Source organism: Peromyscus californicus, unplaced genomic scaffold (assembly GCF_007827085.1).
Source record: "Peromyscus californicus insignis strain IS unplaced genomic scaffold, ASM782708v3 Scaffold_7__1_contigs__length_154581171, whole genome shotgun sequence".
Classification (NCBI taxonomy): Eukaryota; Metazoa; Chordata; class Mammalia; order Rodentia; family Cricetidae; genus Peromyscus; species Peromyscus californicus.
Window position 1 is genome coordinate 6,587,640 of NW_026294595.1, and position 27,551 is coordinate 6,615,190.

The window sequence follows — 27,551 nt, forward strand, 5'->3', positions numbered from 1 at the left end:
ATGTCTCCTGGGTGGGTGGTTGGTTGGTTGGTTTGTTTGTTTTTTGGTTGGTTGGTTTTTTCGACTGAGCTGGTAAAACAAGGCCTCTCTTCTAATAGATGAGGTCAAGGTCACCTCATCCCCCATGCCCTACCTGTATTCCCTTCTCTGGCTCCACTCATCTGCTAGGGAGGACAAGAACCAAATGGGTCCAACTACAAGGGTAGGTGTGACAGAAGAAGCCAGGCAGAGCCAGTCTCCCCTGGGCAGAAAGGCCACCCCGAGGGCTTGGCCATCTCCCGTATACCCCTCCTTCCACCTACCCCCTCCTGCCGCTCACCTTTAACCTCCATCTAGTTGTTATTTAACCCACAAGGGGAGTCCAGCTAGCCCTGGAGTGGACAGGCCAGCTAGGATGACGCCCAGGAAGGTTACTGGGCTGTGCTCAGGATGGAGGCGGGAACCTATGGGGTAAAACCACCACTGGTGGAGAGGGTAAGAGAGGCCTTGGGAGCCTCCCAAGCAGGGCCTGCAGTCCAACTACAGATGGGTAGAACTGGCTTGGCCAGAGGCACCTCAACTTGTGAGTCACTAGTACCCCACCCACTAGGGGAGCAGGTAATGAAGAGTGCCAGATACCTGCTCAGGTCCTGGCCTGGAGCTGAGAAGTCATCGAGGGAAGCAACCATGGCTTGGAAAGGTCCACCAGGGAGTACTTGCGAATCTAAGACCGCTTCCTTTCAGGTAGGAGATCCCAGGAACCTTGTGTTGCTTGTGTTACTTTCTTGTGGGTAAATAGGCCTCCAGGCTCGAGGATGGTAACCACTGCAGCCCCCAGGGAAGGCCCTGTCACCAGACACTCTCCTGAGCAGATGATGTAAGGAACCCTGCTCACTGTGCAGCTCCACTTTACAGGGACCCTCAGAAGCCCTGCCCAGTGTATTACTAGGCGACACTGGAGTCTCGGGGTCTCAGGAGCAGACTAGTGTCACCTGTGTTATACAGGAGGCAGGTGAGACCCCCAGCTAAGGCCTGATCCCCACTGAGCAGGTGACTGCAGTGACCTGACCTAGCAACGTGGAGCAGGTGGGGCAGGAGTCAGGTAGGGCCCGGGATGGAGCCTGTAAATGACTAAGTCTCTGTCTTCCCTGGGAAATGGGGCTCAGAGCACAACCTTCCTTAGAAACAATCGTGAGGGTTACATGAGGCAAGACACGTGCACTCATCCCAGAGCTGTACCATGTCTAGAAAGAACTTGCAGCCGGGCGGTGGTGGCGCACGCCTTCAATCCCAGCACTCGAGAGGCAGAGGCAGGTGGATCTCTGTGAGTTCGAGGCCAGCCTGGGCTACCAAGTGAGTTCCAGGACAGCCAGAGCCACACAGAGAAACTCTGTCTCAAAAACAAAGTGCAGGCCAGTAAAGGATAAACTGACTCAAGAGGCTTCCAGAACAAGATTCTTCTGTCTTTTTTGTTTGGTTTTTGTTTCTGTTTTGTTTGTTTTTTGGCGGGCGGAGGTTGCAAGAGCTGAGGGCAGATTGGAGGGGACAGGGAGATAAATGGGATCAGAAAGTATGATGTAAAATCCACAAAGGATCAATAAACAAACAAGGTGCAGGCCAGGGATTCAGGAATGATGCCTTCCTTTCCCCAAGCCCTCTGAAACTCACTCTGTAGACCAGGCTGGCCTCAAACTCTCAGAGACCCACCTGCCTTTGCCTCCCAGGTGCTGTGGGATCAGTTGTCTCAAATGCAGGCACTGAACCCACTGAATCATCTCCCCTGGCCCAGAGAAGTATTTCTTTGGAAATGGTAATACAACCACATGCTTCAAAGTACCAAAGGGACAAAAGGTTGGCAGGTAACAGGAGCGAATGTCCTGAAACAGTGGAGATCAGTCATGCAGACTTGAATGATCCAGGCCAGAGGGACAGACCAATATAAAGACCCCGTCCTCATTCTCCATGTGACCCAGGCTGGTTGAGTAGCCTCCTGTTGTAACACGAATTGCTAAATGGTCTCTTTTTTTTTTTTTTTTTTTTTTTTGGTTTTTCGAGACAGGGTTTCTCTGTGTAGCTTTGCGCCTTTCCTGGAACTCACTTGGTAGCCCAGGCTGGCCTCGAACCCACAGAGATCCGCCTGGCTCTGCCTCCCGAGTGCTGGGATTAAAGGCGTGCGCCACCACCGCCCGGCTGCTAAATGGTCTTTTAATAATAAACCTGGAGCCAGATATTGGGGTAAATGCTGCAAGATCAGAGAGACAAAGGAACAAGCCACTGCCACATCTTACCTCACCAACTCCACGAATCCTCTGACTGAATGTCTCTGAGTCCTTAGCCAAAAGGAGTCCAGCCGAAAAACCTTTAGTTGAAAAGCTTCAGCCAAAAAGCTTTAGTTCCTGTCTCCTCACACCTTATATACCTTTCTCCACCCAGCCACTTCCTTCTTAGTGCTGGGATTAAAGGCCTGCGTGCTTCCTAAGCAAAGGCATGAGATCTCAAGTGCTGGGATTAAAGGTGTGTGATTCCCAAGTACTAGGATTAAAGGTGTGTGCCACCACCTGGCTCTGTTTCTCTTCTAGACTGAGTCAATCTCATGTAGTCCAGGGTGGCTTTGAACTCAGAGATCCAGACAGATCTCTGCCTCCCAAGTGCTAGGATTAAAGGTGTGTGCCACCACTGCCTGACCTCTATGTTTAATCTAGTGGCTTGTTCTGTTCTCTGATCTTCAGGCAAATTTTATTAGGGTACACAATATATCACCACATCCTGTGCCTCAGTTTGCTCTATGCAGTGGGAATGATCATAGTCCAGGCTGCTAACAGGATTAAACCGTTGGTGCTCAGTGATCACTAAGTGTGAGCATTAGCAAATTGGCCTGGGTGATGGTCCAAGTCAGGGAGAAGCAGAGCTTGGAGTTTGTCATAAGGGATGTGGACCCCACAGGCCTGAACTACCCTAAGAATGAGAATTTAGGGGGCAGAGGGCAGACAGCAAGACAGACCTGGGAGGGAACGATGGACTCTGGAGGGGGGCCTGGGGACGGTGGAGCTTGGCATAAGGACCCAGAATGAGACCTGGCTGTGCCTCCGAGTGGCTCCACAGATGGATAGATGCTTTCAGTTGGGTTGGCCTGGGCCAACTTGAGCAGGCTTCGGCAATTCCAGAAGGTAGCTGCCATGAGATACTGTGGCTAGGGGGAGTGGGGTAAAAATTAAAAAAAAAAAAAGATACTGTGGCTAATGTGGGCAAGAGCCCAGGAGGGTGATGGACAGTTAAGTCTGTGGCATGGTGAAGTTATCACAGACTTGGGACATAGGATGCCAGTGTGGCAGAGAGGCCTGAGATAACAAAGAACAGAGAGAGTGAGACCAGCAAAGTGCACCCTCAGGACAGACAGGAAGACAAGCAGGTGGCAGGAAGCCCAGAGAAGAAAGGGCTTCAGGAGGGCATGTGGCATATTTATCCATGTCACCTGCTCTGTGGGATGGAAGCACAAGGGGTTCTGAGAGAGAATGCCAGTTGCCCCCTCCAGTCATTCTAGAAGGCATGATTGCAGGGCCAAAGGAAGCCCATTTTCAGGTAACGGTTGCTGAGGGAGAGAGACAGTTTCTTCAGCACTGCAGACATTGGTGAGCTAGCTGCCCGTGCTCCTGGAGCTCATCTTCACTCAGGTTCCTGTAAGTAGCCATAGTTTAGGCCTGCCAAGGATCGGGAACTCTTTAAGAACGGGGGTCTCTGTAGGTCATTGGTGTAGATGTTGGAACATGGAGGATCCTTGTCTGCCGGGGGTACAGAGATGCACCCCACTTCTGAATGCTAGGCTTCCGTGCAAACCTGCTGATAAGTTTGAATGTCCTGGTTCTTTGTAGTATTCCAGGTATAGAGACCCAGGTGAGGAAGGGTCTGATAGACCTCTTCCCTCAGACCTCAGCTTGCTGTGGAGGAAACTAATCAGAGACGGGGGTGAGGAGGCAACGTTCTGGAGTCTCACAGCAAGCCCGGGAACCACGGGAGAACTGGAGGAACAGACAGGTGGGGGGGGGGGGGGGGGCAAGGGCAGATGTTAGCGAGCAAGTCTGGGTGTGCTCACTTATCTCTCTGGTCCTCAGTTTCTCCCCCCATAGAATGAGGACAGTCTCTGGTTCACACAAGGTTCTGAGGTGGCTGATGCCAAGCATAGGGGATATGAAGATGGGAAGGAGCCACTGGAGTGAAGAAACTTCCTCTGCCTCCTCTGCTGGGCACAACAAAGCAATATGTATGAGCATGCGTACAGCAAATCACCCTTGACCTAGTCATTCACTTCTTAGTCTTAGGTTCTGCTCACACGGGGCAGAAATAAGGAAGGTAAATGATGCCATTACATCATTGCAAAATACAGGAAGCAGCCTCAACACAGCCCACCGGAGATTAGCCAAGGGTGCAGTCGTGTCTCCACACCTGGAGTACTCCACAGCTCAGAAAAGAAAATCGGCCACAGGGACATCTACATCCAACACAGCCCAGAAGGAGATCCTGGGCAGAAAGCCTTGTGGATGGGCTAGCACGGTGGCTCAGTGGGGGGGACGCTTGCCCCCAAGCCTAACAACCTGTGTTTGGTTCCCAGGACCCACCTGGTGGAAGGAGGGAACCAACTCCTGCAGTTGTCCTCTGACCTCCACAGACATGCTATGGCACGCACATGTGTGTGCCAACCCTAGCACCAGGAAGGAAAAGTACATGGAAGCCGTATGGTATGGAGTCTGCTTGTACAGGGTTGATCGCGGTCTGTGAATGGAATTGAAGGCTGGGGCTAAAACTCAGTTGGCAGTGTGCTTCCCTAGTGTGCATAAGGCCTTGGGCATGACCTCCAGCGTGTATAAACTGGATAGGATAGTGGTGCATGCCTGTAAACCCAGCACTTTCCAGGTGGAAGAGGCAGATCAGGAGTTCAAGGCAGCTTTAATACATGGAGGGGCAAGTGTCCCCCCCACTGAGCCACCGTGCTAGCCCATCCACAAGCCTTTCCACCCAGGATCTCCTTCTGGGCTGTGTTAGATGTAGATGTCCCTGTGGCCGATTTTCTTTTCTGAGCTGTGGAGTACTCCAGGTGTGGAAACACGACTGCACCCTTGGCTAATCTCCGGTGGGCTGTGTTGAGGCTGCTTCCTGTATTTTGCAATGATGTAATGGCATCATTTACCTTCCTTATTTCTGCCCCGTGTGGGATATATGAGACCTATCCTAAAATAATAAAATAAACACATGGAAAGTCATGAAACCTGCCCTTGGGGACAGCAGAATATACTCAGGTCTAGGGTAGAGGTGACATGCTCAAGGCCCAGGCATACCACTTACAATTCCCTGCTACAAGTGGAATAATACCAGTGTAGACCCATGGAATTGCCAGTGTCTCGTCCTCCATGCCTGCATTTCTGTTTCCAGTTAGAGCTGCTGTCTACAGAGCAAACGCTCTAGTGCTTAGCCAGATCCCAGCCCCTCTATAGCTTTGACATGGCAAAGATAAAGGAACTTGGGCTGGAGAGACGGCTCAGCAGTCAAGAGCACAGCCTGCTCTTCCAGAGGACCTGGGTTCAATTCCCAGCACCCACATGACAGCTCACAACCAACCGCCTATAATTCCAGTTCCAGGGGACCTGCCCACCCCCTGCCCCTTTCTGCCCTCTGCTGGCACTATACAAAGGTGCCGCACAGACACAAATACAGGCAAAGCACCCACACAAAATAAAAAGGAAGTTAAAAGATAAAGGAAATTAGGTTGAGCATAGGCATATAACTGTATTCCTTGAACCTTGGATGCATTTACAGCGATTGGGAAGCTGAGGCAGGAGAATTAGAGTTAGAGGCAAGCCTGGACTACAAAAGGAGTTTTAGGCCACTGTAGGCTATCTAGTGAGAACCTATCATAAACAACAAAACAAAGCAAACAAAAATCCAGTCAACCAAACAAGGAAAACAATGAGAGGAAAGGAAATTCACTAAGGCAGGAACGTAGACGAACGAGCAGGGCTTTCTTCTTCGCTCCACAGAAAATAGCAGCCTTTCCTTGGGCTGCTGTACAACTCCAGTGTCACTTCTTACAGATCTGACAGTTAAAAAAAATACCACCCCCACCCCAGGACAGAGCTAAGTACACAAATGCTTTTACTTTAATATTATATTTTTATAGTGTATCGCTGGCCATCTTGGAACATCTGTAGAACAGGCTGTTCTCAAACTGAGAGACCAGCCTGCCTCTGCCTCCCGAGTGCTAGGACTAAAGGCGCGTGCCAACACCACCTAGCTGAAGCTCTGCCTCTTAATCACACTTCTAGAGGCACAAAGTGCTTTTGTGATTGGCAGAGAGAAGATTTAAAACAACAACAACAACAACAACAACAAAAAACTGGCTCACAAGGGCTGTCAGACCAGTGAGCAGATAGAGGACGGATCTTGAGTTCAAGTCCTCCTGGGTTACAGACTGAGACCCCATAGAAAAAGCAGCGAGACTGAGAAGTAGGCTAAGAATGGGTGAGGCTGCTCACTGAAATAAACCTGTGGACAAAACCAGGCAAAGTGGCAAAATCCTGTAATCCCAGCACCTGGGAGGTGGAGGCAGAAAGACCAGAGTTTCAAATCATCCTGGGCTACACAGGCAGTTTGAGGAAGGCCTGGGTTACACCAGACCTGTCTCAAAACAACAAACCAAATCCTTGGAGGACTGGGCTGTGGCAGGTGACTTGTCCAGCTTGCACGAGGTGCTGGATTAGATCCCAGCAGGATGTAAAACCAGGTGTGGCTCTACAGGTCTGTCATCCAGCACTGTAATCTCAGCACTTGGAAAGTGGAGGCAGGAGGATTGAGTTCAGTCATCTTTTGCTGCATAAGAGAATTTGAGACTAGCCTGGCCCAGCTATGGTGTCTCAAGTCCACCTGGGTTATTGATTGAACCCCACAGAAAAACAGAGAGGGAAAGTGGGCCCAAAATGAGCGAAGCTGTTTGCTGAAATACACACTTGACCACCTTGATCCCAGCACTCAGGAGGCCAACACAAGCAGATCTCTGTGTGTTTGAGTCCAGCAGCATGTTCAGAGAGCCGAAGTCCAGACTCCTCCCCAAACATCTCTTGTTTATTTAACAAGAGACAATCCCTGATAAATATTTAAGCCCAATGATGGAAAGCGGGAGATATTAAAAACCCATCGTCGATCCAAGGGCCGCCTTTTCTCCAGTGCCTTCCACAAATGGAGGGGCCTCTTCACCCACAATTAGGTGAGATTACTGTGTATCCCCCCTCCCCTCCATTGCTCTCAATTCAACTGTCCATTGCCAGGGAGTTTACAAAGTGCTAATCCGATCATTCTCCTCTCCCTAAAGCCATTTTAATTTTAGCTAGCCAAATTTACTCCTTTTTTTTTTTGGTATATTTGCAAGTCTGTGAACTACATTGTGTGCCTGCGTGTCTGGTGCTTTTGGAGGCCAGAAGTAGGCGTGTCCCCAGCTGTGAGCCGCAGTGTGGGTCCTGGGACTTGAACCGTGACTCAACTTGAACCTTGGAACTATGGAAGAGCAGCCAGTGCTCTTAACCACTCCAGCCCTAATGCACATTCTATACAGGCTCCAAGGCCCTGCAGAACGGAGCATCCAGGGAGCAACTCGGTCCAACCAAATAGAGGCTTTGAATCACTGTACCCTTTCTAGCTCGGAAATTCTCCTGCACCCCGCAGCCCTCGGTAAGGGTGCCATTCCTCTAGGAAGTCTTCCTAGGTTTCTCAGAGTGCGTTAGGGGCCTCGGGAGAGGCGTCAGATTCTTGACCGCAAAGGCCACCTCCCCACTGCGCCTGAGCCGGGACATTTCGGTGCTGGGAACTGATGACCACCGGCGTCTGCCAGCTCTGTAATTCTATCCCAGCTGGCCTGGAGCAGGGACTGAGGGCTGCTGGCTCGGGGTGGCTATTTTGGGATATGTGGCAAAGTCCTTAAGACCTGCGGCTCAGAACTTTGGAGGTGCGCAGTCCCTTTAAGGTCCCCTTCTACGCACCCCACCCCACCCTTCCCGGCAGTGCGCCCTTAGAAGCATGGCGAAAGCCGCGCAGTGGCCCGCGATCTGCCCCTCACAAAGATGGCCGCGATAGGGCGCCGATTCTCATTGGTCCGGGGGGTCTTGAGAGACTCTGATTGGTGGATCTCAGAGGCGCGTCAGGGCGGGGCGGGGCGGGGCGAAGCGGGGCGGCACCAGCCCAGGCCTAGCAGGCAGTGGCATCAGGACTATGTCGTGGGCGCGGAGCCACCTGCGCTCGGCTCTGTCCCTGGCAGCTGTTTCTGCGCGTGGTGCAACGGCCGAGGGCGCGGCGCGGCGGTGGTTGAGCGCGTGGCCCGCGCCGCAGGAGCCCGGCATGGAGTACCAGGTTTCTGACCCGCGGTGGGACAAATGGTCGCGCACTGACACGTGGGCTAGACCGCAGCCGCGTTCCGCGCTCCACCAGCTGCTGGGGCAGCGGATCCTGAAGTTGCGGGGTTAGGGAGGCGGTGACATCCCGGAGTCCAGGGGAGGTGACAGGGAACCAGAAAGTTGGGGTCAGGCGGCCGGATCTGGGAATTCCTAGGGTGTGCGTTGCAGAGGGAAGGGGCGCTGGTGATTACACCAGGTCGCCCAGCGTCTGAATTGAGTTTCAGAAGTTGCAGTGACCCGAGAGTGCACTGGCAGTGCGGGATGAGGGGGAAGGGAGGAGTCTGGAGTCCAGAGTGGAAATACCCGGGAGGAGCTGGGGTCTCCAGGACTCGAAGGCTGGCAATCCAGGTGTTCAGAATTGGCTGACGGACAGGCAGGAAAAGAGGCGATAAAGAGACCGAGAATCTGGAAAACAGAAATGTCTGTAGATTGCTGTGCCAGGGTTCGGTTGTCAGTGACCAGAACTTGATGTTAGCCAAGCAGGTGGCACCGGCTTGAGGGCAGTGAGGCTTCTAGCCAAGCCTTGAGGCTAAGGGCAGGTGACGTGGGTCTGATGCCTGAGGGGACTACCTGAGCACGGACTTCTCAGAATGTAGATATAGTTGAAACACACACACACGACCGGATTTAAATCCTCAAATACCTCTGATTTAGTTCTCTCCATTTATTTTCTGGCCCCACCCCCATCCGCCCCCTCCTGAGGCTGTACCATCTCTCCTGAGGCTGTGCCCACCTGTGGGTTCTGGCTGGCTGACCTGGGCACATCTTCCTTCCCTCTGTTCCTCCTCTTCAAGATCTAATTGCTTTCATCGTCTTGTCTTGGGGTTAGAATGTGGAACTCCAGAGCCTTAAGGGATTCCAGAATTCCAAGTCCCTAGATGCCTGTGGACCTTGTCCCAGCCCAATGGGTGCCCAGTGTAGTGGTCGAATGAATAAGGACAAAGGCCCAGGGGGTATGAGGGTCAAGGCTGAGGGCATAGAGGCTTGGGAAGGCAGCTCAGGAAATGAAGGTCTGTTAATCTTGCCAGCTTTACCTGGCACTCCCCAGGTGGGGCTCCCATCTTTGCCAGAACTGGAAATATGCCAGGGTTCTCTCCTCACCAAGTAAGTGTAGAGCAAGGTAGCAGGACTGGTATAACGGCCTATTACCCTGGCTTTGTCACTGGTGGGCTGAGCACCTCTATCCTTAAGGACCCTCACTGAACCAGGACTATGGTTGCCAGGATGCTGTACGTATGCTCAACACCCTGCAGACCAATGCCAGCTACCTGGAGCAGGTAAAGCGTCAACGGAGTGACCCTCAGGCGCAGCTGGAAGCCATGGAGGTGTACCTGTCACGGAGTGGGCTGCAGGTAAGGCAGTAGATCCTGTGAAACACCTCTACCCCATCTGCTGGGGAGCCCTGTGGCCGAGGCAGGGACCTTTCTGTCTGTTGTAGGTGGAGGACCTAAACCGCCTAAACATTATCCATGTCACTGGGACCAAAGGAAAGGTAAGAAAAGTAACCCAAGAGGAGTCCACGTGGGCTGGGGCCTGTCCACATTTATTAGCTGCTTTTCTACGTGCTGCTACCAAATAGCAACTTAGGGTGTCTTGTTAGGGCTACTATTGCTGTGATGAAACATCGTGACCAGAAGCAACCTGGGGAGGAAAGAGTTTATTTCACCCACAGTTCCATATAATAATAGTTCATCATCCAAAGCAGTCAGGGCAGGAACCTGGAGGCAGGAGCTGATGCAGAGGCCATGGAGGGGTGCTGCTCACTGGCTTGTTCTTCATGGCTTGCTCAGCCTGCTTTCTAGAGCATCCAGGACCACCAGCCCAGAGGTGGCACCACCCACCATGGGCTGGGCCCTCTCACATCAATCACTAATTAAGAAAACGCCCATAGGTTTGCCTACAGCCCGATCTAACGAAGGTGTTTTCTCAATTGAGGTCCCCTCCCAGATATCTAGCTTATGTGAAAGTGACATGAAACTGTCCAACATGTAAGGGAAGAAGTTTATTTGACTGTAAGTCCTGGGGGATATGGTCCATCATGGCATGAGATTGAGTTGTGTCCTTGGTCAGGAAGTAATGGATGCTGGTGTTCGGCTTGCCTCCGGCAACCCTGTCTAGAAGCTCCTCCACAGACCTGCCCAGAAACATGTCTCCCGGGTGGCTGTAGGTGCTGCCAAGTTTCCAATCAGTATTAACCATCACTTCACCCGACCCAACGCTTTCTAGGGCTCCACCTGTGCCTTCACTGAACGCATCCTGCGGAATTACGGCCTGAAGACAGGCTTCTTTAGGTACTGTACTCTGTGGGGGGATGTGTCTCTTGGGCGGGGGCTGGGGGTGGTATCTGCCTCTTAGCTCTGTGGAGGGCTGTGGTACCAGAGCCAAGGCCAGCCTGTACGTCTCTCTGCCAGTATTTATCTATTGAGCAAACGTTAAATCCACATTGCCCATATTGGCCCACTAATAGCAGCCATCGGATTTCATAAGTAAAGGAAATGGAAGGACAGTGATGGTATCTTAAGGGATGACCTAAGTACCTGGCTGGAACAGTCAGATCTCTTTTATTAATTTAAATTCCAAATGTAATTTTTTCTTTTCTTTTTTTTTTTTTCCTTGTTTTTTTTTTTTCGAGACAGGGTTTCTCTGTGTAGTTTTGGTGCCTGTCCTGGATCTCGCTCTGTAGACCAGGCTGGCCTCGAACTCACAGAGATCCGCCTGCCTCTGCCTCTGCCTCCCGAGTGCTGGGATCAAAGGCGTGCACCACCACCATCTGACTGCTTTTGCTTTTTTAGTTTTTTAATTAGTATTTTTATTTTATGTGTATAGGTATTTTGCCTGCGGGTATGGGCTTCACATGTGTGCCTGATAGAACAGGAGTTACAGAGGGTTCTGAGCCACATGTGGGTGCTGGGAATCGAACCCAGGTTTTCTGCAAGAGCAGCCAGTGCTTTTAACTGCTGATCTATCACTCCAGTCCCTATTTCGGTTTTTGAGGCAGGGCATTACTCTAGCCCAGGCTAACCTGGAACTCACTCTGTGCCCCAGGCTGGCCTAGAGCTCCTGAGGTCCTTCCTACCTCAGTCCTGCTGGATTTACAGGCGTGAGCCACCACACCCAGCTTGTTTTTGCTTGCTTTTTTATTTTTTAATTTTTGTTTTGAGGCAGGGCGGGGTTGTGGGGGGGGGGGTCTCCCTGTGTAGCTTTGGCTGGCTGTCTTGGAACTCTCCATATAGATTGTTAGGCTGGCCTCAAACTCACAGAGACCCACCTGCCTCTGTCTCTTGAGTGCTGAGATTAAAGGCGTGTGCCACTTTTCACCCAGCTTCCAATATGATTTATGTGTATGTATGGGTGCACAAGCATACTATTTATTTTAGTGTGTGTGTGTGTGGCGGGGGTGGGTGTGTGGGGGTGGGTGTTTCGAGGCTGGGTCTCTCACTGAACCTGAGCCTGGAGCTCCTGGAATCAGCTGGAGGAGCCCCAAGGATCCTCTAATCTCTGCCTCCCTAGCAGTGAGGCTCTATCAGCTTTTTTGCGGGGAGTGTGGGAATTCTGGGATCTGAACTCAGATCCTCATGGCAAGCACATTACTGACTGAGCCCTCTCCAAGGCTCTCCAGCTACAGTCTGTAAGTAGTACAAAAATGTTTGTCGGTTAAGATGTCTTTGCAGTAAGGAACAGGAAGAGATAAGGGCTGTTTATGGCCCTTGCTAAATCTCCACAGGGGGGCAGTAGAGTTCTGCAGCCTTAGCTGCAGCTTTCCTCTGGAGGCAGCGCCCCCTTGTGGTGGCACAGACATCCAGATCTGGAGGTAGAACCTGTGTCCCCTGCTTCATGAGTGTCTTGGCCTGTCTCCTTAAATGAACGACATTTTGGAGGAATGAATCTGATGGTGCTCCTTGGGGTTTGTTCCTTGAGGGAGGAGCATATCCAGCCTTTGCTTTCTTCTACTCTGTCAGCTCCGTCAGGCCACTCCAGACGCAGCTGAGACCAGTTGGCTACAGCCATTTCAGGTCAGCATGCTTCACCTAAACTGGTGTTTGTTCAAAATAAAGAAACGGAAGCTGGCTGGGTGTGGTGGCGCTCGCCTTTAATCCCAGCAGAGGCAGGTGGATCTCAGAGTTCTCAGAAAAAGAAAGGAAGGAAGGAAGGAAAGAAGGAAGGAAAGACATGGAGATGACTTGGTGTGGGAGGGTCTTTGAGGAGTCACCAGCAGACACGTGTCACTTACCAAGACTGGAGAAATGTGTCTTTAGGAGACTTGTGATCGTGGCACACTAACATTAAGTGGCTACTGCATCGATAGGTGATGTAATCGTAAAGGACAGTATATGTCTGTCACTGGCCAAAGGTTGTGAAGCAATTTATGACTATATAAGGCAACTTTCTGTCTTCTAGAATAGTCTTTTGGGAACTGAGTGTGGTGGCACATGCCTGTGAAATGCGTCACTTGGGAGATAGAGGCAGGAGGATCAGGAATTTAGGGTCATCCTTAGCTAGTTGGGGACCAGCCTTGGCTATATGAGACCCTACCTTAAAAAAGAAAAAAAAAAAAGCTAAATAAAAAGAATAATACTTTTTTTAAAAGCTTGAGAAAATTTAATTACTTTTCTATTACCTTTTTTTGTTTGTTTGTTTGTTTGTTTTTGTTTTTTTTCAAGACAGGGTTTTCTCTGTGTAGTTTTGGTTCCTGTCCTGGATCTTGCTCTGTAGACCAGGCTGGCTTCGAACTCACAGATCCGTCTGGCTCTGCCTCCCAAGTGCTGGGATTAAAGGTGTGCACCACCACCGGCCAGCTGTATTACCTTTATTCATCTTCTTACTGTATATGTGCTTGTATGTGTGCATATGCCTCATGGAGCATGAGTAGAGGTCGGAGGGCAAGTTTTAGGAGGAGTCTCTCCTTTGCCATGTGAGTTCTTGGCATGGAGCTCAGATATTAAGCTTGGCAGCAAGTGCCCTTACCTCTGGCACCAGTAATAATTTATAAAACCTCTAGCCACTGACTTGGGCCCATGAGGCCTTCTAGCCCAGCATGTGGATGGGGCAGGGGAATGGCTCTGATGGTTCCTCCCTCTGGATTTATTACTTTGAGACTGAAAGGCAGGTGGATGTTGTAGGCACATGTTAGCAGAGTCACTGATCTGTGTGATGGGGAAGCATGGGGCTTTGGGGGCCCAGAGAAGACACTAGACGGTTCTGGGGACAAGGCCAGCTCCCTCCTTTCTGGAGGGGTGTGTCTTAGTTGAGAGTGGTACCCGTAAGTGGGATGAACTCGCTGATGGAGAGGGAGGGCGGTGCGGAAGTGTGGGGCTAGAGACTGAAGTAGTTCTGAGATGCTGGGCCTCTGTAAGGGCTGGGAGGCCCTAGTTAGGAGCTCTTGACTTCATAGAGCCCTGCGAACTGGGGAGGGACACAGTTGCATGTTTCTGAAAGAAGTCTGACTAGGGTGAGGAAGGCCCTGAGGCTCGGGCAGGAGTCCCGATGACCCCAGGTCTCTCGGCAGCTCTCCCCACCTGGTGCAGGTGCGTGAACGGATTCGCATCAATGGGAAGCCCATCAGTCCGGAACTTTTTACCAAACACTTCTGGCGCCTCTATCACCAGCTGGAGGAGTTCAAGGTGCTGGGGCTAGAGGGCTGCGACGGGCCCATCTCCCCAGAGTGGGGGCTGTGGGACTGTGGGACTGTGGAGGGCTGTGCGGGCCCATCTCCCCAGAGTGGGGGCTGTGGGACTGTGGAGGGCTGTGTGGGCCCATCTCCCCAGAGTGGGGGCTGTGGGACTGTGGAGGGCTGTGCGGGCCCATCTCCCCAGAGTGGGGGCTGTGGGACTGTGGAGGGCTGTGCGGGCCCATCTCCCCAGAGTGGGGGCTGTGGGACTGTGGGACTGTGGAGGGCTGTGCGGGCCCATCTCCCCAGAGTGGGGGCTGTGGGACTGTGGGACTGTGGAGGGCTGTGCGGGCCCATCTCCCCAGAGTGGGGGCTGTGGGACTATGGCCTCTGACTTGTTCCTTTGTGCAGGATGACAGCCACATTTCTATGCCTGCTTACTTCCGCTTCCTCACACTCATGGCCTTCCATGTCTTCCTCCAAGAGAAGGTGTGTGTCTTTCTTAGACCCTGTATCTGAGTCCTTGGGGACCGGAATATAGTAAAGGGAGCTTCCTGCTCCCACATGGCATCTGGGTATTTCTCCTGCCATGCTGTCTGGTCTTCCGCAGGTGGACCTGGCTGTGGTAGAAGTGGGCATTGGCGGGGCTTATGACTGCACCAACATCATCAGGTGAGGCAGCCCTGGGAGGTGGGTGGCCAGCCAGAAGCCTGTGCCTGGTGGCTCAGTATTAGGGGATCAGGACCTTCTTGTCTCTTTCAGAAAGCCATTGGTGTGTGGAGTGTCCTCTCTTGGTATTGACCACACCAGCCTGCTAGGAGATACGGTGGAGAAAATAGCCTGGCAGAAAGGGGGCATCTTTAAGGTAACATGGCAGGAGAGGTTCGTGGGAGCCCAGGGTCTATCCCTTAACACTCAGGAGAGAATGACTGGGCGGAACCGTTAGTGTTCTGACTCAGGACCAAGTCCTAGCCATCTGCACAGTCTGGCTTCCCACTGCTCTCCCCATGTGACTTGAAGCCCTGTATGGCCTCGGTTGAAGTTAGACCCAGTTCCAGGTCTGTGGGGCCACTGGCCGCCGACGGAGGACCCGAGCAGCCCTTGTTACCTGTGGTCTGTTTGCAGCCTGGTGTTCCCGCCTTTACTGTGCTACAGCCAGAAGGTCCCCTGGCCGTGCTGAGGGATCGAGCCCAGCAGACCTCAGTGAGTGAGTGGGTGGTCTGGTGGCAGGGTGGAGGTGCGTGCTGACCTGGCGGACACTGTCTCCTGTTAGGCTTCGGGTTTCTCATGTGCAGTGTGTGTGTGTGTGTGTGTGTGTGTGTGTGTGTGTGTGTGTGTGTGTGTGTGTTGGAGGGGGTGCTGTTTATGCTCCAGAACACTTGTGTTTCTGGGAGCAGTCTTGGTAGGCCCTGATGGTTGGGGTGCTCACAGGGTTTGTGACACAGTGAAGTCGTGGTGGGTCTACTGACCAGCTGTTGCCCTCCTTGCCCACAGTGTCCTCTGTACCTGTGTCCACCGTTAGAAGTCCTGGAAGAGGGTGGGCTGCCGCTGACCCTGGGCCTGGAGGGAGAGCACCAGCGGTCCAATGCAGCCTTAGCCTTGCAGCTGGCCCATAGTTGGCTGGAGCAGCAGGGCCACCAGGGTAGGTGGGCCAGTGTGGGCGGGCAGGTGGGCGGTGCATGGAGCCTGCCTTGGAGGGGTCTGAACACAGACTCCCGCCCCACAGATGTCCGGGAGCTGAAGGTGTCCAGGCCAGGCACACGGGGGCAGCTGCCTCTGGCCCCTGTGTTCCATCCCACCTCTCACATGAGACATGGTGAGTTGGAGCTTCCTGCCCAGCCAAGACCACCACACCTCTTGTTCCCTAAGATGTATTTAGCCCCCTGCTGCATCTTTGTGACCTTCGAGATGCATCTTTTGGTTTTCTGTTTGGGGGTTGGGGCAATTCTAGATCGTTCCTGAGGGTGAACATTCCTCTCGGCCCTAGAGTTCACAAATCTTTGGAGCCTCAGTTTCCCTATCTGCCAAATGAGATAACGAGAGCACCCACCGCCAAGAGCTGTTTTGATGGTTCATGATGTGACCTCACTCAGATGCTGAGCCTAGAGCCTGGAAGACTCTAGTAGCTGCTGTCTGTCCTTAGGCTGTGAGGCTGCCTCTCCTCCCATCCCTCTACAACCGCCTTTCCCTACAGTAGGTGCTCACACTGTTAAACCCTTTAGAATAGTTCCAGTGTGCCAGGGTCGCAGTCAGGGACCCCCCTGGAGCAGATCTTAGGTCACACTCTAACCCCAGCCCTCACCTGTGTATGAGCTCCAAACTCTGGTGGCCGTCACGTGGGAATCATGTATGATTGTATGATACAGCCCCTTCTCAGGGTTGCCTGGAAGATTCCATAGCAAGGCAGCCCGTTCTGGGAACCCAGAGGCTAACATCAGTAATAGGCTCTTGGTGGATCCACCTGCAGGGCCAGAAGGCTGCAGGCCTTGTGGATCCCAGAGTCCTGTCTCACTTGCCTTTGCCAGGGCTTCGGGACACGGAATGGCCTGGTCGGACACAGGTGCTGCGGCGGGGACCTCTCACCTGGTACCTGGACGGCGCACACACCACCAGCAGTGTGCAGGCCTGCGTGCGCTGGTATTGCCAGTCATTACAGCGCAGTAAACGCCCCAATGGGTGAGCTCTCTTTCTGGGCTGGGCATGCGGGGGACGGGGTTCCAGGTCCTGGGTAATGACCCCATTGGGGCCGACTTCTGTAGCCATCAGTGGTTGTAACCTGCCCTGTAAAAAATGTCATACTGATAGTTCTTTACAGTGCTTTGGCTACATGTCACAAATTTTAAAATGTACTAAACGGTGTTTCTATAATAAAATCTATACCCTGGGGCTGGAGAGATGGTTCAGTTGTTAACAGCCCTGGCTGCTCTTGCAGAGAACCCAGGTTCAGTTCCCAGTTTCCATCCACATGGTGGCTCACAACCATCTGTAACTCCAATTCCAGGGGCCTAATGCCAGGCGTGAGGGTGGGCCAGTTCGAGGAAAGGGCTGGAATGGGCTGGGAGGGAGGCAGGAGGCATGCCCCACCCTTTTCTTCCTGGCACAGTGGGCCTGAAGTACACGTCTTGCTCTTCAACTCCACTGGTGACAGGGACTCTGCCGCTCTGCTGAAGCTGCTGCAGGTGAGGGACCTTCCTGGAGAGTGGGCGGCCTGCAGCTCCTGCTCTGGCCGTGTGGGCGCTGCAGGCCCGGATGTCCTCAGCTGTGAAATGGAGCCGTTCCCTGTGGTGTCTTTTTTTTTTGGTTTGGGTTTTCAAGACAGGGTTTCTCTGTGTAGTTCTGGCTGTCCCCTGTAGACCAGGCTGGTCTTGAACTCATAGAGATTTACCTGCCTCTGTCTCCCAAGTGCTGGGTTTAAAGGTGTGCACCACCATGCCTGGCTGTCTGTGACATCTCTGCTTGGGGAAACTGAGTCTGTTCTAAGCTGTCAGGGCCAAAAATGGCTCCTAGGATCATTTCCCATTTCAGAGCAGGTGCCTGAAGTGATTTACAGACAGAAACTAGCCCAGCCTGGGGTTGGGGCCTGTTCTCTAGCTAAACTACCTTAAGTAGGTACCCCCCAAATCTCCAGTACAGTACACGCGTGCCAGTACTTAGGACAATAGGCTGTGCAAGCTACAAGCCAGGAGGACACTAGTTCAGGGATGGGCATCGTCTCCAGAGGGGTGGGCCTGGGGGGTTGTTTGGAAGTCAGGTGGGGGGGGGGGACACCCTTTCAGAGCCCTGACACCGTGTCTCCCTTGGTCTCCCAGCCCTGCCAGTTTGACTACGCCGTCTTCTGCCCCAACCTGACAGAAGTGTCATCCACAGAGAACGCAGGTGAGAGGGGACAGGGCCCAAGGTAGACTGCTCAGGGAGGAATGGGAACTTCCAAACCACGCTAGAAGATAGCATTTCTAAAAAGATTCATTTTTATTGTATGTGTGTGTCTGAGTGCCTGGCTCCTGGGGAAGCCAGGAGAGGTCATTAGATCCCCTGGGACTGGAGTTACAGATGGTTGTGAGCCACCATGTGGGTACTGGGAACCGAACCCAGGTTTGCTGCAAGAGCAGCCAGGGCTCTTAACAACTGAACCATCTCTCCAGCCCCAGGGTATAGATTTTATTATAGAAACACCATTTAGTACATTTTAAAATTTGTGCCATGTAGCTGCAACACGGTAAAGGGATTATCAGGTCTAGCATTTTGTTTGGTTTTTTGAGACAGGGTTTCCCTGTGTAGCTTTTTGCCTTTCCTGGAACTCACTCTGTAGCCCAGGCTGGCCTCGAACTCACAGAGATGCGCCTGGCTCTGCTTCCCGAGTGCTGGGATTAAAGGCATGTGCCACCGCCGCCCGGCTTGAGGTCTAGCATTTTTTGAAGGGCAGGTTGCAGCCCACTAATGGTTACTGAGGTCAGCTTAGTGACTCTCAACTAGAAGTTACCGAATACAAGAGAATGGAAAATATCAGTGTGCGTTGCATGAAGGATGGGCAGTTACTACTGCCTGGTGAAGATACAGGTCTGGGCATGTGTGGATGAATGCAAGGACCTAGTTGCAATGTAAAGTGCATTTAAAAGTTTTTTTTTTTTTAAGATTTATTTATTTATTATGTATACAGTGTTCTGCCTGCATGTATGCCTGCAGGCCAGAAGAGGGCACCAGATCTCATTATGGAGATGGTTGGGAGCCACCATGTGGTTGCTGGGAATTGAACTCAGGACCTCTGGAAGAGCAGTCAGTGTTCTTAACCTCTGAGCCATCTCTCCAGCCCCTTAAAAGTTATTTTTAATTACACTTATTCACTTATTTAGTTGGGGTTGGGGCACATGAGTGGAGGTCAGAGGACAGCTTGGGAGTCTGTTCTCTCCTTCCGCCATGTGGGTCATGGGCTGTTGGGATTAGATGTGGGTTGCCAGGCTTGGCGGCAAGTCTTCACACTAAGCCGTCTCACTGGCTCCTAAAATGCTTTTTGTACTGTCCTGCAATTGTATCTAAAAAAACTTTAAAGGGGTGTGAGCATGCATATAGATGTCCAGGTCTCACATTGGACCATGTATGGAGGGCTCTGAGATCTGTATTTTTAACCAGCTTCCTGGGAAGTACTTATGCCCACCTGGTGAGGGACCCCAGCTGGACACTTTGTAAAGATGAGCATGGAGTTGTGGAGTTGGACTCCCAGGCTCTGGTTCTCATGCTAGCGAGCACTTTGCACTGGTCACAGTCCACCGTGCAGGCAGCCAGCAGAGTCTAGCGAAGTGCTGTTTACAAAGAGCCAGGTGCTAAGCAAGTGCTCACTGTGGGCCAGCCCCTTTCCCTCTCCCCTCCACTGACATGCCTTGTCCTGGACCCTACAGACCAGCAGAACTTCACAGTGACTCTGGACCAGGTGCTGCTCCGCTGCCTCCAACACCAACAGCACTGGAGCTGCCTGGCCGAGAAACAAGCCAGCCCTGACCTCTGGAGTAGCCCCAGCGCAGAGCCTGGCGGGCCGGGCTCCCTGCTGCTGGCCCTGCACCCACCTCACTCTGCTAGCACGAACTCCCTAGTTTTTAGCTGCATCTCCCATGCCTTACAGTGGATCAGCCAAGGCCGGGATCCCATCTTTCAACCCCCGAGCCCTCCAAGGAGCCTCCTCAGCCACCCCACAGCCAGCAGTGGGGCAAGCATTCTCCGTGAGGCTGCTGCAGTCCACGTACTGGTTACGGGGAGCCTGCACCTGGTGGGTGGAGTCCTAAAGCTGCTGGAGCCTTCCCTGTCCCAGTAGCCAAGGCCCCGGAATCAGAGCCGGGAACTTCCACACCTGCCTGCTTCTCCACAGACGGATACTCAGTGCCTTTCGATTTCTGCTTGCAGATTCTTTTTGAGACTGGCCCAGGGTCCTGGGCTCTTGGTAGAGTGTAGGGATGTGAGAAGCGCTGCACCGTGGCCTCTCCTTCCTCTGGCATAGACAGCAGGGGGCTTCCCAGAGCCCCTACCATTGCTGTAGGCTTTCAGTCTGGCCGGTTCCCTGCTCACCCTGCTGCCTCCTGGCTCAGGCCCAGCTCATGTGCAAACTGCCTGACCAGCCTATAGACCTGCCTGAGGCTAGGCCAGAGACTTCCTCTTCCCTCCTGGTGCCTTCTGGGAAGAGAGAGGGCCTTTGCCTGGGCATTTGGGGACTGTGAGTTGCTAGAACTAACTGAAGCTTTTAAACCCTTTCTTTTTTTTATTTTTTGTAAATAAATGACAAACTTTTGATTGACTCTTAACCTCTACCTCCCAGCCCCCTCATCAGACTTTTGGGGGTTTGGGGTTGGAGCTATTGGAGTATAGGAGCTGGAGGGGTAAAGACAGCTCTGGCTGTATGGCCTAGGAGCATCTTCTAGCATGCTCTCCTCAGAGCATAAGGTGGCCTGTGTCACGAAAAGACTGGACCGATGTCTGTCTGCCACACACCAAGACACTGCTTTGAGACCTCCTCGCCCACCCTGTGTTCAGTCTGTATGCCCATCTTACAGATGAGGGGGAGTGGCTGGCTTCCAGGAGCCATGGAGCTGTTCACAGGCCCATTGGGGAAAAGAGACATGTTCAGGATTAGAACTCAGAGCTTTGGGGTGGGGCGGGGGGAGCTGTGTCCCAAACCCCAGAGACTGCAGACAGGGCTTAGGGTTGGGCCACCAATGAGGGAGCAGCAGAGGGGACTGGCTTCCTCTGAACATGTGCTCTGGCCATCTGCTGCCAGGCCAGCCCAAGGGGTGTGCCGGCCTGTTCTGTGTCATAATGGCCCTTCCCCTTTTCCCAGTACAACCCAAAGGGGCACTGGTTTCATGTCTAATTTATTGGCGAATTTACAGGGCTTGGCCCAGGACTGGCAGCCTGGCCACTCCTCCTGCTTCCCACCCAGTGGATGGGAGGAGGTCTCTGGGGCATTTCTGGGAGGGGCTGGGTTCCCCCACCCTTCTGTTCTTGCCGTCTTCTGAGATGCCCCTCCCTGAGCTGAGCACCCCTCAGCTTCTGTTTCCCCCACCAAAGTTGTGCCAGTTCAGGTGAGGAGGCCACTAGGGCCAGATGCAGGCGGCTCTGGGCTGGCATGTCCGGAGTTGTCACTTCCCACCCTGCCCAGTTCACCAGCGCAGGATCCAGCTGGAAGGCAGCTGCTTCAGCCTCTACAGCAGTGTGGATGTACAGGGCAGTGCTGTGTCCTCCTGTAGTTCCGGGCAGCCGTATCCCAGAGCCCCCGGTTTGGACAGTTCTGCGTAGTGGGGTGGGGAGACCCCGGGGTGTTCCAGGCTGGAGTCTCCACTGGCAACAAGCCTCTGCGAGGGAGGTGTGAGGGGTGGGTGCAGGGGACATGCTCCATCCTCTGCTGAGGGAAGGTGTTTGGCTCCTGGCACTGGTTCATGGCCAGTGGTTCCCAGCTTATGGCTGCTTGGTCTCTGCTGTGGGGCCAGGGCTGGCTGGGGGGCCCCCGAGGCTCCAGGCTGGGCACTAGGCCATGCTGCTGGTGGAGCAGGGGGTGCTCTGGGTGCTCCCGATGCTGTGGTTGGTACTGCTGCTCTCAGAGGAGGCCGGGGCAGCCACCGCCACCACGGGCTCCCGCTTGCTGGGGGCACCTGAGGGGCGTGGGCAGGGGTGGAGGTCAGGGCCCCAGCCAGGGCTCCCCACTTCCCCAGAGGCTTCGTTGAGCATGCCCCAGGGTGGTGTGGAGGGGCTCCGAGTGCTCACTGTAGGGGTGGGTTGGGGGCTTGGGATACTCACGTGTGTGAGAATAGATGTACCAGAGTGCAGCTGTGAGCAGGGCCCCAATGAGGAAGGCACCAAAGGTGATGCCCAGCACATAGGGCAGGATGAGGCCTTTGCCTGTGTGACCAAAGAAGGGCCAACGGTAGTCAGTACTGCTGCTGTACTCCGGCCTCGGGCCTGTCCCTACCCTGTCATGCTGGCCTGGGTCACAGGGATTATGCTAGTTTTCAGTCCAGCCAGTGACTCCTGAGTTCTCTGAACTTCATCTAGCACGTGGACTCAGTACAGTACTGAACTGAGGGCCCAGCCAGCCAGGCCTTTTGGGCCACCCTTCTGCCTCCGAAGGCTAGCAAAGAAATGTCTATGGTTGGTCTAATAGGTGCTATGACATGTAACAGATGAGCCCCTGCTCATCTCCGAGTCTTATGCGGCTTCCAATGGGCCAGAGCATCTTTTAAGACTAGGGCTGCTGCAGGCTTCACTCCTGCCACACGCCTGTCCTCTACATGGCCCTGGGCCCTTGGTCTCTGGCTTCCTGTCTATGCAGGGAGCTTAGGAACCCTGCATTCTTGATCCTGGCTGGGGGTGAGCACAAGCCATCCTAGCCTACATGGCATGCATCTGCCCCTAGCAACAGGTACTCCCTTGCTTGGTGGTGCCTGGGCCCAGGGGAACAAATAAAGAGACCAGAGGGTGCCAGGCTGAAGGGGCTTCCTCCACCCTTGGGGTGTCAAGGAACATAAGGCCTATACCACACCTAAGGTGCCTCAAGTTCCATCCAGGAGGTCGAGTCCTCCAGCAAGGTGTACCATGATTAAGGGGACAGAGATGAGGTGTGGGAGGGGCCTGAGGTCGGGAGAGCTGTGTCCCGTGGTACTCAGCAGCCTTCCTCTACTAAGATGCATCTTACTGTGAGCTCCTCTGGCTGCTGGGCCTCACCCTCCTCTCCTCTCAAGGGCTGCCCTGCCCCATCTTCCCACTAGTCTCTGGGCTCCATCCCTCCACTGTCTACTGTTCCCTACTCACCAGACAGGTCAGGGCTAACGATGTTCAGGCGCATGGAGACGGTCTTGTAGACTTCCTGAGGAGGGAGGAGAATGATGGATAAGTGGTCCAGCCTTCAGCTGGCAGCGTGTGGTTCTCCCTGGCTCCGCAGCTCTGACTTGCCACCATTCCCAAGCCTTGGCTGAGTCCTAGTCTGCCACTTTCTAGCTGGGAGCCTGTGGACAAGTCCTAGGGTGGCACGTGCTGTGTGAGAGCGGGACAGTCTGTGGCTACTGTGAATGGAGGCCTCTGATGCCCGTGTGTTTAGTAGGAGCTCTGCATCTGTTACCCCGTGCAAGCTGTGAGCCACAAGCCAGGCCATCCCAGAGGCCCATTTCACAGGCTGGAGGCTCGGGGCCTGGAAAGTGTGGCCCTCTGGTGGCCCCAGCTTCTGGAGGTCTTTGAGTCCTGGAACTCTGTGTGCAGATACCTGGAATGTTCTTGTGAGTGTGTCAGGACTGAGGGCCTGAGAATGGAGACTCACTGGACAGTAACATGCAGATACCAGCAAAGTAGAAAGGCAAGCTTTTCTGTTAGTCTTCCCTAAGCTCTCTGGTTCATTGAGATCAGCCATACTAGTGATCACCGCCTGTGTGGGTGGGTGGGATGCTGGAAGTGAGTGACTAGGTGGGAAGTACTGAGATGATGGCTGTATAAAGTTGGTGGGTGAGTAGATAGAAGGGTAGGTGGGTGGCTGATGGAGGGGAGGGATGCACGGGTGGGTGGTGGAGGGATGGGTAGGTAGGTAGGTGGATTGGTAGATTGGTGGATGAAAGTGTGGGTGGGTTGATGGATGGGTGAAGAGGTGGGTGGGTGAGTGGGTAGGTGGATGAATGGGTGTGTGGGTAGTTGGAAGGGTGAATGGATGGTTGGGTATGTGGGTGGGTATGTGGATGAATGGTCCAGCTCCTGGTGGATGCATGATGGACGGATGGTTAAATATGCAGAGGGTGAATGGATGGATAGTTGCAGTTATATGTAGTTCTCATGCCGCAGATCCTTAAGGCTGTAGGTAGCAGTGAAGCCCAGGCCTGGCTCTCGCTCTGCTGGCCGCCAGCTGTCTCAAGCCCCCTGCTCTGTCACCCCAGACCCATAAGCCACCTTGAAACTAGACCTGGGCCACGCCCACTCACCTGGGACGAGGTGCTGGGCTGCAGGGCTACATTGCAGCTGAGGGTGCCAGCTGTGGGTGTGGGCACCATGTAGACACGGAGGAGGAAGCTGAAGCGTGGGTCACCGTCAGGGCTCGGGGTCAGCAAGCTCACACAGCTGCCCTTGGCTGCTCGGCTCTGGATGAGTTCCACCATGTCCCCTTCAGGCCCCAAATCCAGATGGCAGCTATCTAGCTGGACGGTGACCTCAGAGGTCGATGGGGACATGCTCACCTGCACAGAGAAGTAAGGGGGATGTGACATGGGCAGATGTCCTTGTCCCTTCACTGACTTTTCTTGAAATGAGCTGGAAGGGGAGTCCCATCCTCTGTAGAAGACAAGCAGGGGCCCCATAGAGCAAAGAGGGAGGACAGTGTGACGTTCCTATTTGCAGTTCCCTTTCTGTCTGTCCCTTCCACACACCCAGGCTGGCCCTCACCGTCCTCTGGAAGGTGAAATTTCATCTTCCCTCTAACAGTGTTGGGAAGAAAAGCACACAGACTCGAGGAGCCGAGTGGGGTGCCCCATACCTGAACGAAGCCTTGCTGGCCCAGCTCGATGGTGCTGGATTCCTGGAGGAAGTGCGGGCTGAGGTAGAGGCCCAGCTGGAAGGAGAAGCTGACCATGTCGACGCACTGCACCTTTTTCTACAGGAGGGCGTGAGGGGAACAGTTTGGAAGGGGTGGCAGCAGGAATCGCCTGACCTTATCCTCACTTTTTAAATTAACTCATATTTATCAAGAACTCACTGGGCTAATGGGGAAAAAAATCCACACATCTCAGTGGCTGCTCCTAAGACCCCTGTGGGGAGAGATCTCTTCCCATGCCACAGTTTACAGCTAATGACCTTTGAGCCCAAGGGGGGGTCAAATGGTTTGCCCAAGGCCACAGAGCCACTGTGTGCCACACTCCTGGATTTAAGAAGCTGAAAGTGTAACCCTCAGCAGCACCACAGCCATTGTACAGAAGGGGAGGCCGAGGCACACTGGAAACACAGGGCTTGTTAGGATCCAGGACGGAGTTTCCTGAGGCCTGCTCCCTGTTAGGCCAGAAAGGGGCCCCAGCCCAAGCCGTACACCCTAGCCAGTCGAAGAGCATGGTAGGGCTGTCCATCTCACCCGAAGTGGTTGCGAGCCTGACGGGAAACTGACGATCACCTGTAAAGACAGAGGCAAGAAGCTGGTCAGAGCCAGAGAGGCCCCAGAGGAAGTCCCGCCTCCCACACCCGTGTTGGGGACTGGAGCTAAGGCTGAGCTAAGCAAGGTCCAAACTTTGGCTCCTCCTGACGGCTCCTCCATGCTCCCCCAGACATTCTCAGCCCTGAGGACCAGTGAGGTACCTGAAAAGGCATGCACACTGCTAGTCCCAGGAAGGCCTCACCTCGTTGCTGACCACATGCGCTGTCACTTTCATGCCACAGCTGGAGTAGGTGCTGCTCAAGACGAGGTGGTCATCACTGTCCTCGGCCTGGCAGCGGGGGTCCCAGAAAGTCAGGGCTGTGATGGTGCACTGCAGGGTCTGACTCAGGGGAGAAGGGCGCCGTTAGGAGGCCCTGCACTTCCTCAGTCCTCACTGCCACTTCCGAAACACTCTGAGAACTGCCCACTGGGGTTGGAGAGCTGGCTCAGGGCTTAAGAGCGCACTGGCTGTTCTTGCAGAGGACCTGGGTTCAGTTCCCAGCACCCACCCCAGGTCAGAATGCTCACAACTACCTGTAACTCCAGCTCTGATGGATGATTCCTTCTGACCTCCGTGGACACATGCACCCCCATGCAGATACCCACCCTACACATAATTTAAAAAGAAGCAAAACATGGGCTACAGAGATGGCTCAGCGGTTAAGAGCACTGGCTCCTTTTCAGAAGGACCCGGGTTCAAGTTCCAGCAACCACACAGAAGCTCACAACTGTCTGTAACTCCAAGATCTGACACCCTCACACAAACATACTTACAGGGAAAACACCAATGCACATAAAATAAAAATAATTTTTTTTAAAAAGAAGTAAAACAAACAAAAAAAAAGAAGTAAAACAAATCCTTATTTAAATGTCTTTGAGGGGACATGGATGATTAACAAAGCTCTGAGACTTAAGAAAGGCCAGGAAAAAACTGACCGTGGAGGATGGGCAGCTAGAAGGTCCTCTTTAGTTTTTGCATTTCTGAGAATTGAACCCAGGGGGTGTGTGTGTGTGTGTGTGTGTGTGTATGTGTGTGTGTGTGTGTGTGTGTGTATTTTGCCTGAATGTATGTCTATACACCACATATATGCAGTACATTCAGAGGCCAGCAGAGGACATTAGACCCTGTGGAACTGGAGTTACAGATGATTGTGAGCCACCGTATAGTGCTGGGAATCAAATCCAGGTCTTTTGAAAGAACAGCAAATGCTTTTAATTTCTGAGCCATCTCTCCAGCTCCATCTTAATTTAATTTTTTTTTTTTTTTTAATGTTCAAAGTTAAAAGAAGGGGCTGAAAAGCTCAGTGGCTAAGAGCACTAGCTACTAGAACCTGGGTTCAGTGCCTGGCACATACATGGCAGTTCATAACTATCTGTAACTCTGGTTCCAGGGGATCCAGCGTCCTCTTCTGGCCTCCATGGGCATTGCACACATGTGGTGCACAAACTTGCATGTAGGCAAAACACCCATATACATTTTATACCTGAAATTTTTGTTTAAAAAAAAATTAAAAGAAGCTGGGGCATGATTGTGTATGTCTTTAATCTTTTTGTTATTGTTGTTGTGGGTTTTGTTTGTTTATTTGGTTTTTGTTGTTGTTGTTCTTTTGTTTTTGAGATAGAGTTTCTTTGTATAGTCTTGACTGTCTTGGATCTTGCTCTGTAGACCAGGCTGGCTTCAAACTCACAAAGATTCAACTGCCTCTGCATCCTGAGTGCTGGGACTAAGGGCATTCACCACCACTACTCAGCAAAGGTTGTGTGTGCCCATTACCTTGGATTTTTTTGCGCGTGTGTGCGCGCGCGGGGGGGGGGGGGGGGGGGGGGGGGGGCATCTTTTATGTTATCCATCCCTGTCTCCCAGCCCTGGTAGCTGAAGACCAACCTAGGACCTTGTGCTTGCTAGGCAAGTGCTCTACCCCTAAGCTAAATCCTCAACCCTGTCTGTGAGTCTTTAATCTTAATCCTTAGAAGATAGAGGCAGGCAGATCTCTGTTGAGTTCAAAGCCAGTCTGGTCCACATATCGAGTTCCACACCAACACGGATTCAAAGTCAAATGCTGAATCCAAAAACAAAAGTATGTTAAACCCATTGTCTGGGGCTGAGGACACAGCTCAGCAGTAGAACACAGACTTGAGACCAGTTCATGGCCCCGGATGGGTTCTATCCCCAGCGCTGGGAGGTGGGTGGAGGTGGGGAGAAACTGAAGCCAAAATGCAGAAAACTAAACCAAAAGGGAGAATGACCGGGCACAGTGTCACATGCATATAATCCTAGCACACTGGAGTGAGGTCAGGAGGACCACAAGTTCAAGGTCATCCTCAGCTACAGGCTACACAGCAAGCTCAAGGCCAACCTTGCGTGGGATAACACCCTTGTACACTGGTTTAATAAAAG

General features: G+C 53.0%; 2 protein-coding genes across 3 annotated transcripts in view; one reads left to right on the forward strand and one right to left on the reverse strand.

The window, feature by feature from the left end:
* Positions 1-8,180: 8,180 nt before the first annotated feature.
* On the forward strand, positions 8,181-20,306 carry Fpgs (folylpolyglutamate synthase). Of its 2 annotated transcripts, XM_052724001.1 has the most exons (16): positions 8,181-8,367; positions 9,635-9,763; positions 9,850-9,903; positions 10,638-10,702; positions 12,371-12,424; positions 13,918-14,032; positions 14,431-14,508; positions 14,630-14,691; positions 14,782-14,884; positions 15,145-15,222; positions 15,514-15,661; positions 15,746-15,835; positions 16,545-16,695; positions 17,123-17,198; positions 17,829-17,895; positions 19,413-20,306. In XM_052724001.1, the coding sequence occupies exons 1-16, from the start codon at positions 8,230-8,232 to the stop codon at positions 19,820-19,822; spliced, it is 1,818 nt and encodes a 605-aa protein (XP_052579961.1). In that variant the 5' UTR covers positions 8,181-8,229; the 3' UTR covers positions 19,823-20,306. The 2 variants fall into 2 exon arrangements, with proteins under 2 accessions (XP_052579961.1, XP_052579962.1); XM_052724002.1 differs by lacking the exon at positions 12,371-12,424.
* A 550-nt stretch (positions 20,307-20,856) lies between these two features.
* The window catches only part of Eng (endoglin), a 38,248-nt gene continuing 31,553 nt past the window's right edge, over positions 20,857-27,551 (reverse strand). The window contains exons 10-16 of the mRNA XM_052724000.1: positions 25,356-25,493; positions 25,094-25,132; positions 24,506-24,622; positions 23,958-24,209; positions 22,807-22,861; positions 21,796-21,897; positions 20,857-21,650 (exon numbers count right to left, since the gene is read on the reverse strand). Coding sequence (XP_052579960.1) covers positions 21,526-21,650; positions 21,796-21,897; positions 22,807-22,861; positions 23,958-24,209; positions 24,506-24,622; positions 25,094-25,132; positions 25,356-25,493 — 828 coding nt within the window. The 3' untranslated portion in view covers positions 20,857-21,525. The remainder of the gene's footprint in view (positions 21,651-21,795; positions 21,898-22,806; positions 22,862-23,957; positions 24,210-24,505; positions 24,623-25,093; positions 25,133-25,355; positions 25,494-27,551) is intronic.

What these genes read in the sequence shown, in the direction of transcription:
- Fpgs (XM_052724001.1), top strand. Translation starts at nt 8,230, where the DNA reads ATGTCGTGGGCGCGGAGCCACCTGCGCTCGGCTCTGTCCCTGGCAGCT. An exon ending in TCACTGGGACCAAAGGAAAG is followed by an intron (nt 9,904 to 10,637) that starts GTAAGAAAAGTA and finishes AACGCTTTCTAG; the next exon opens with GGCTCCACCTGTGCCTTCAC. An exon ending in AGAAAGGGGGCATCTTTAAG is followed by an intron (nt 14,885 to 15,144) that starts GTAACATGGCAG and finishes GTCTGTTTGCAG; the next exon opens with CCTGGTGTTCCCGCCTTTAC.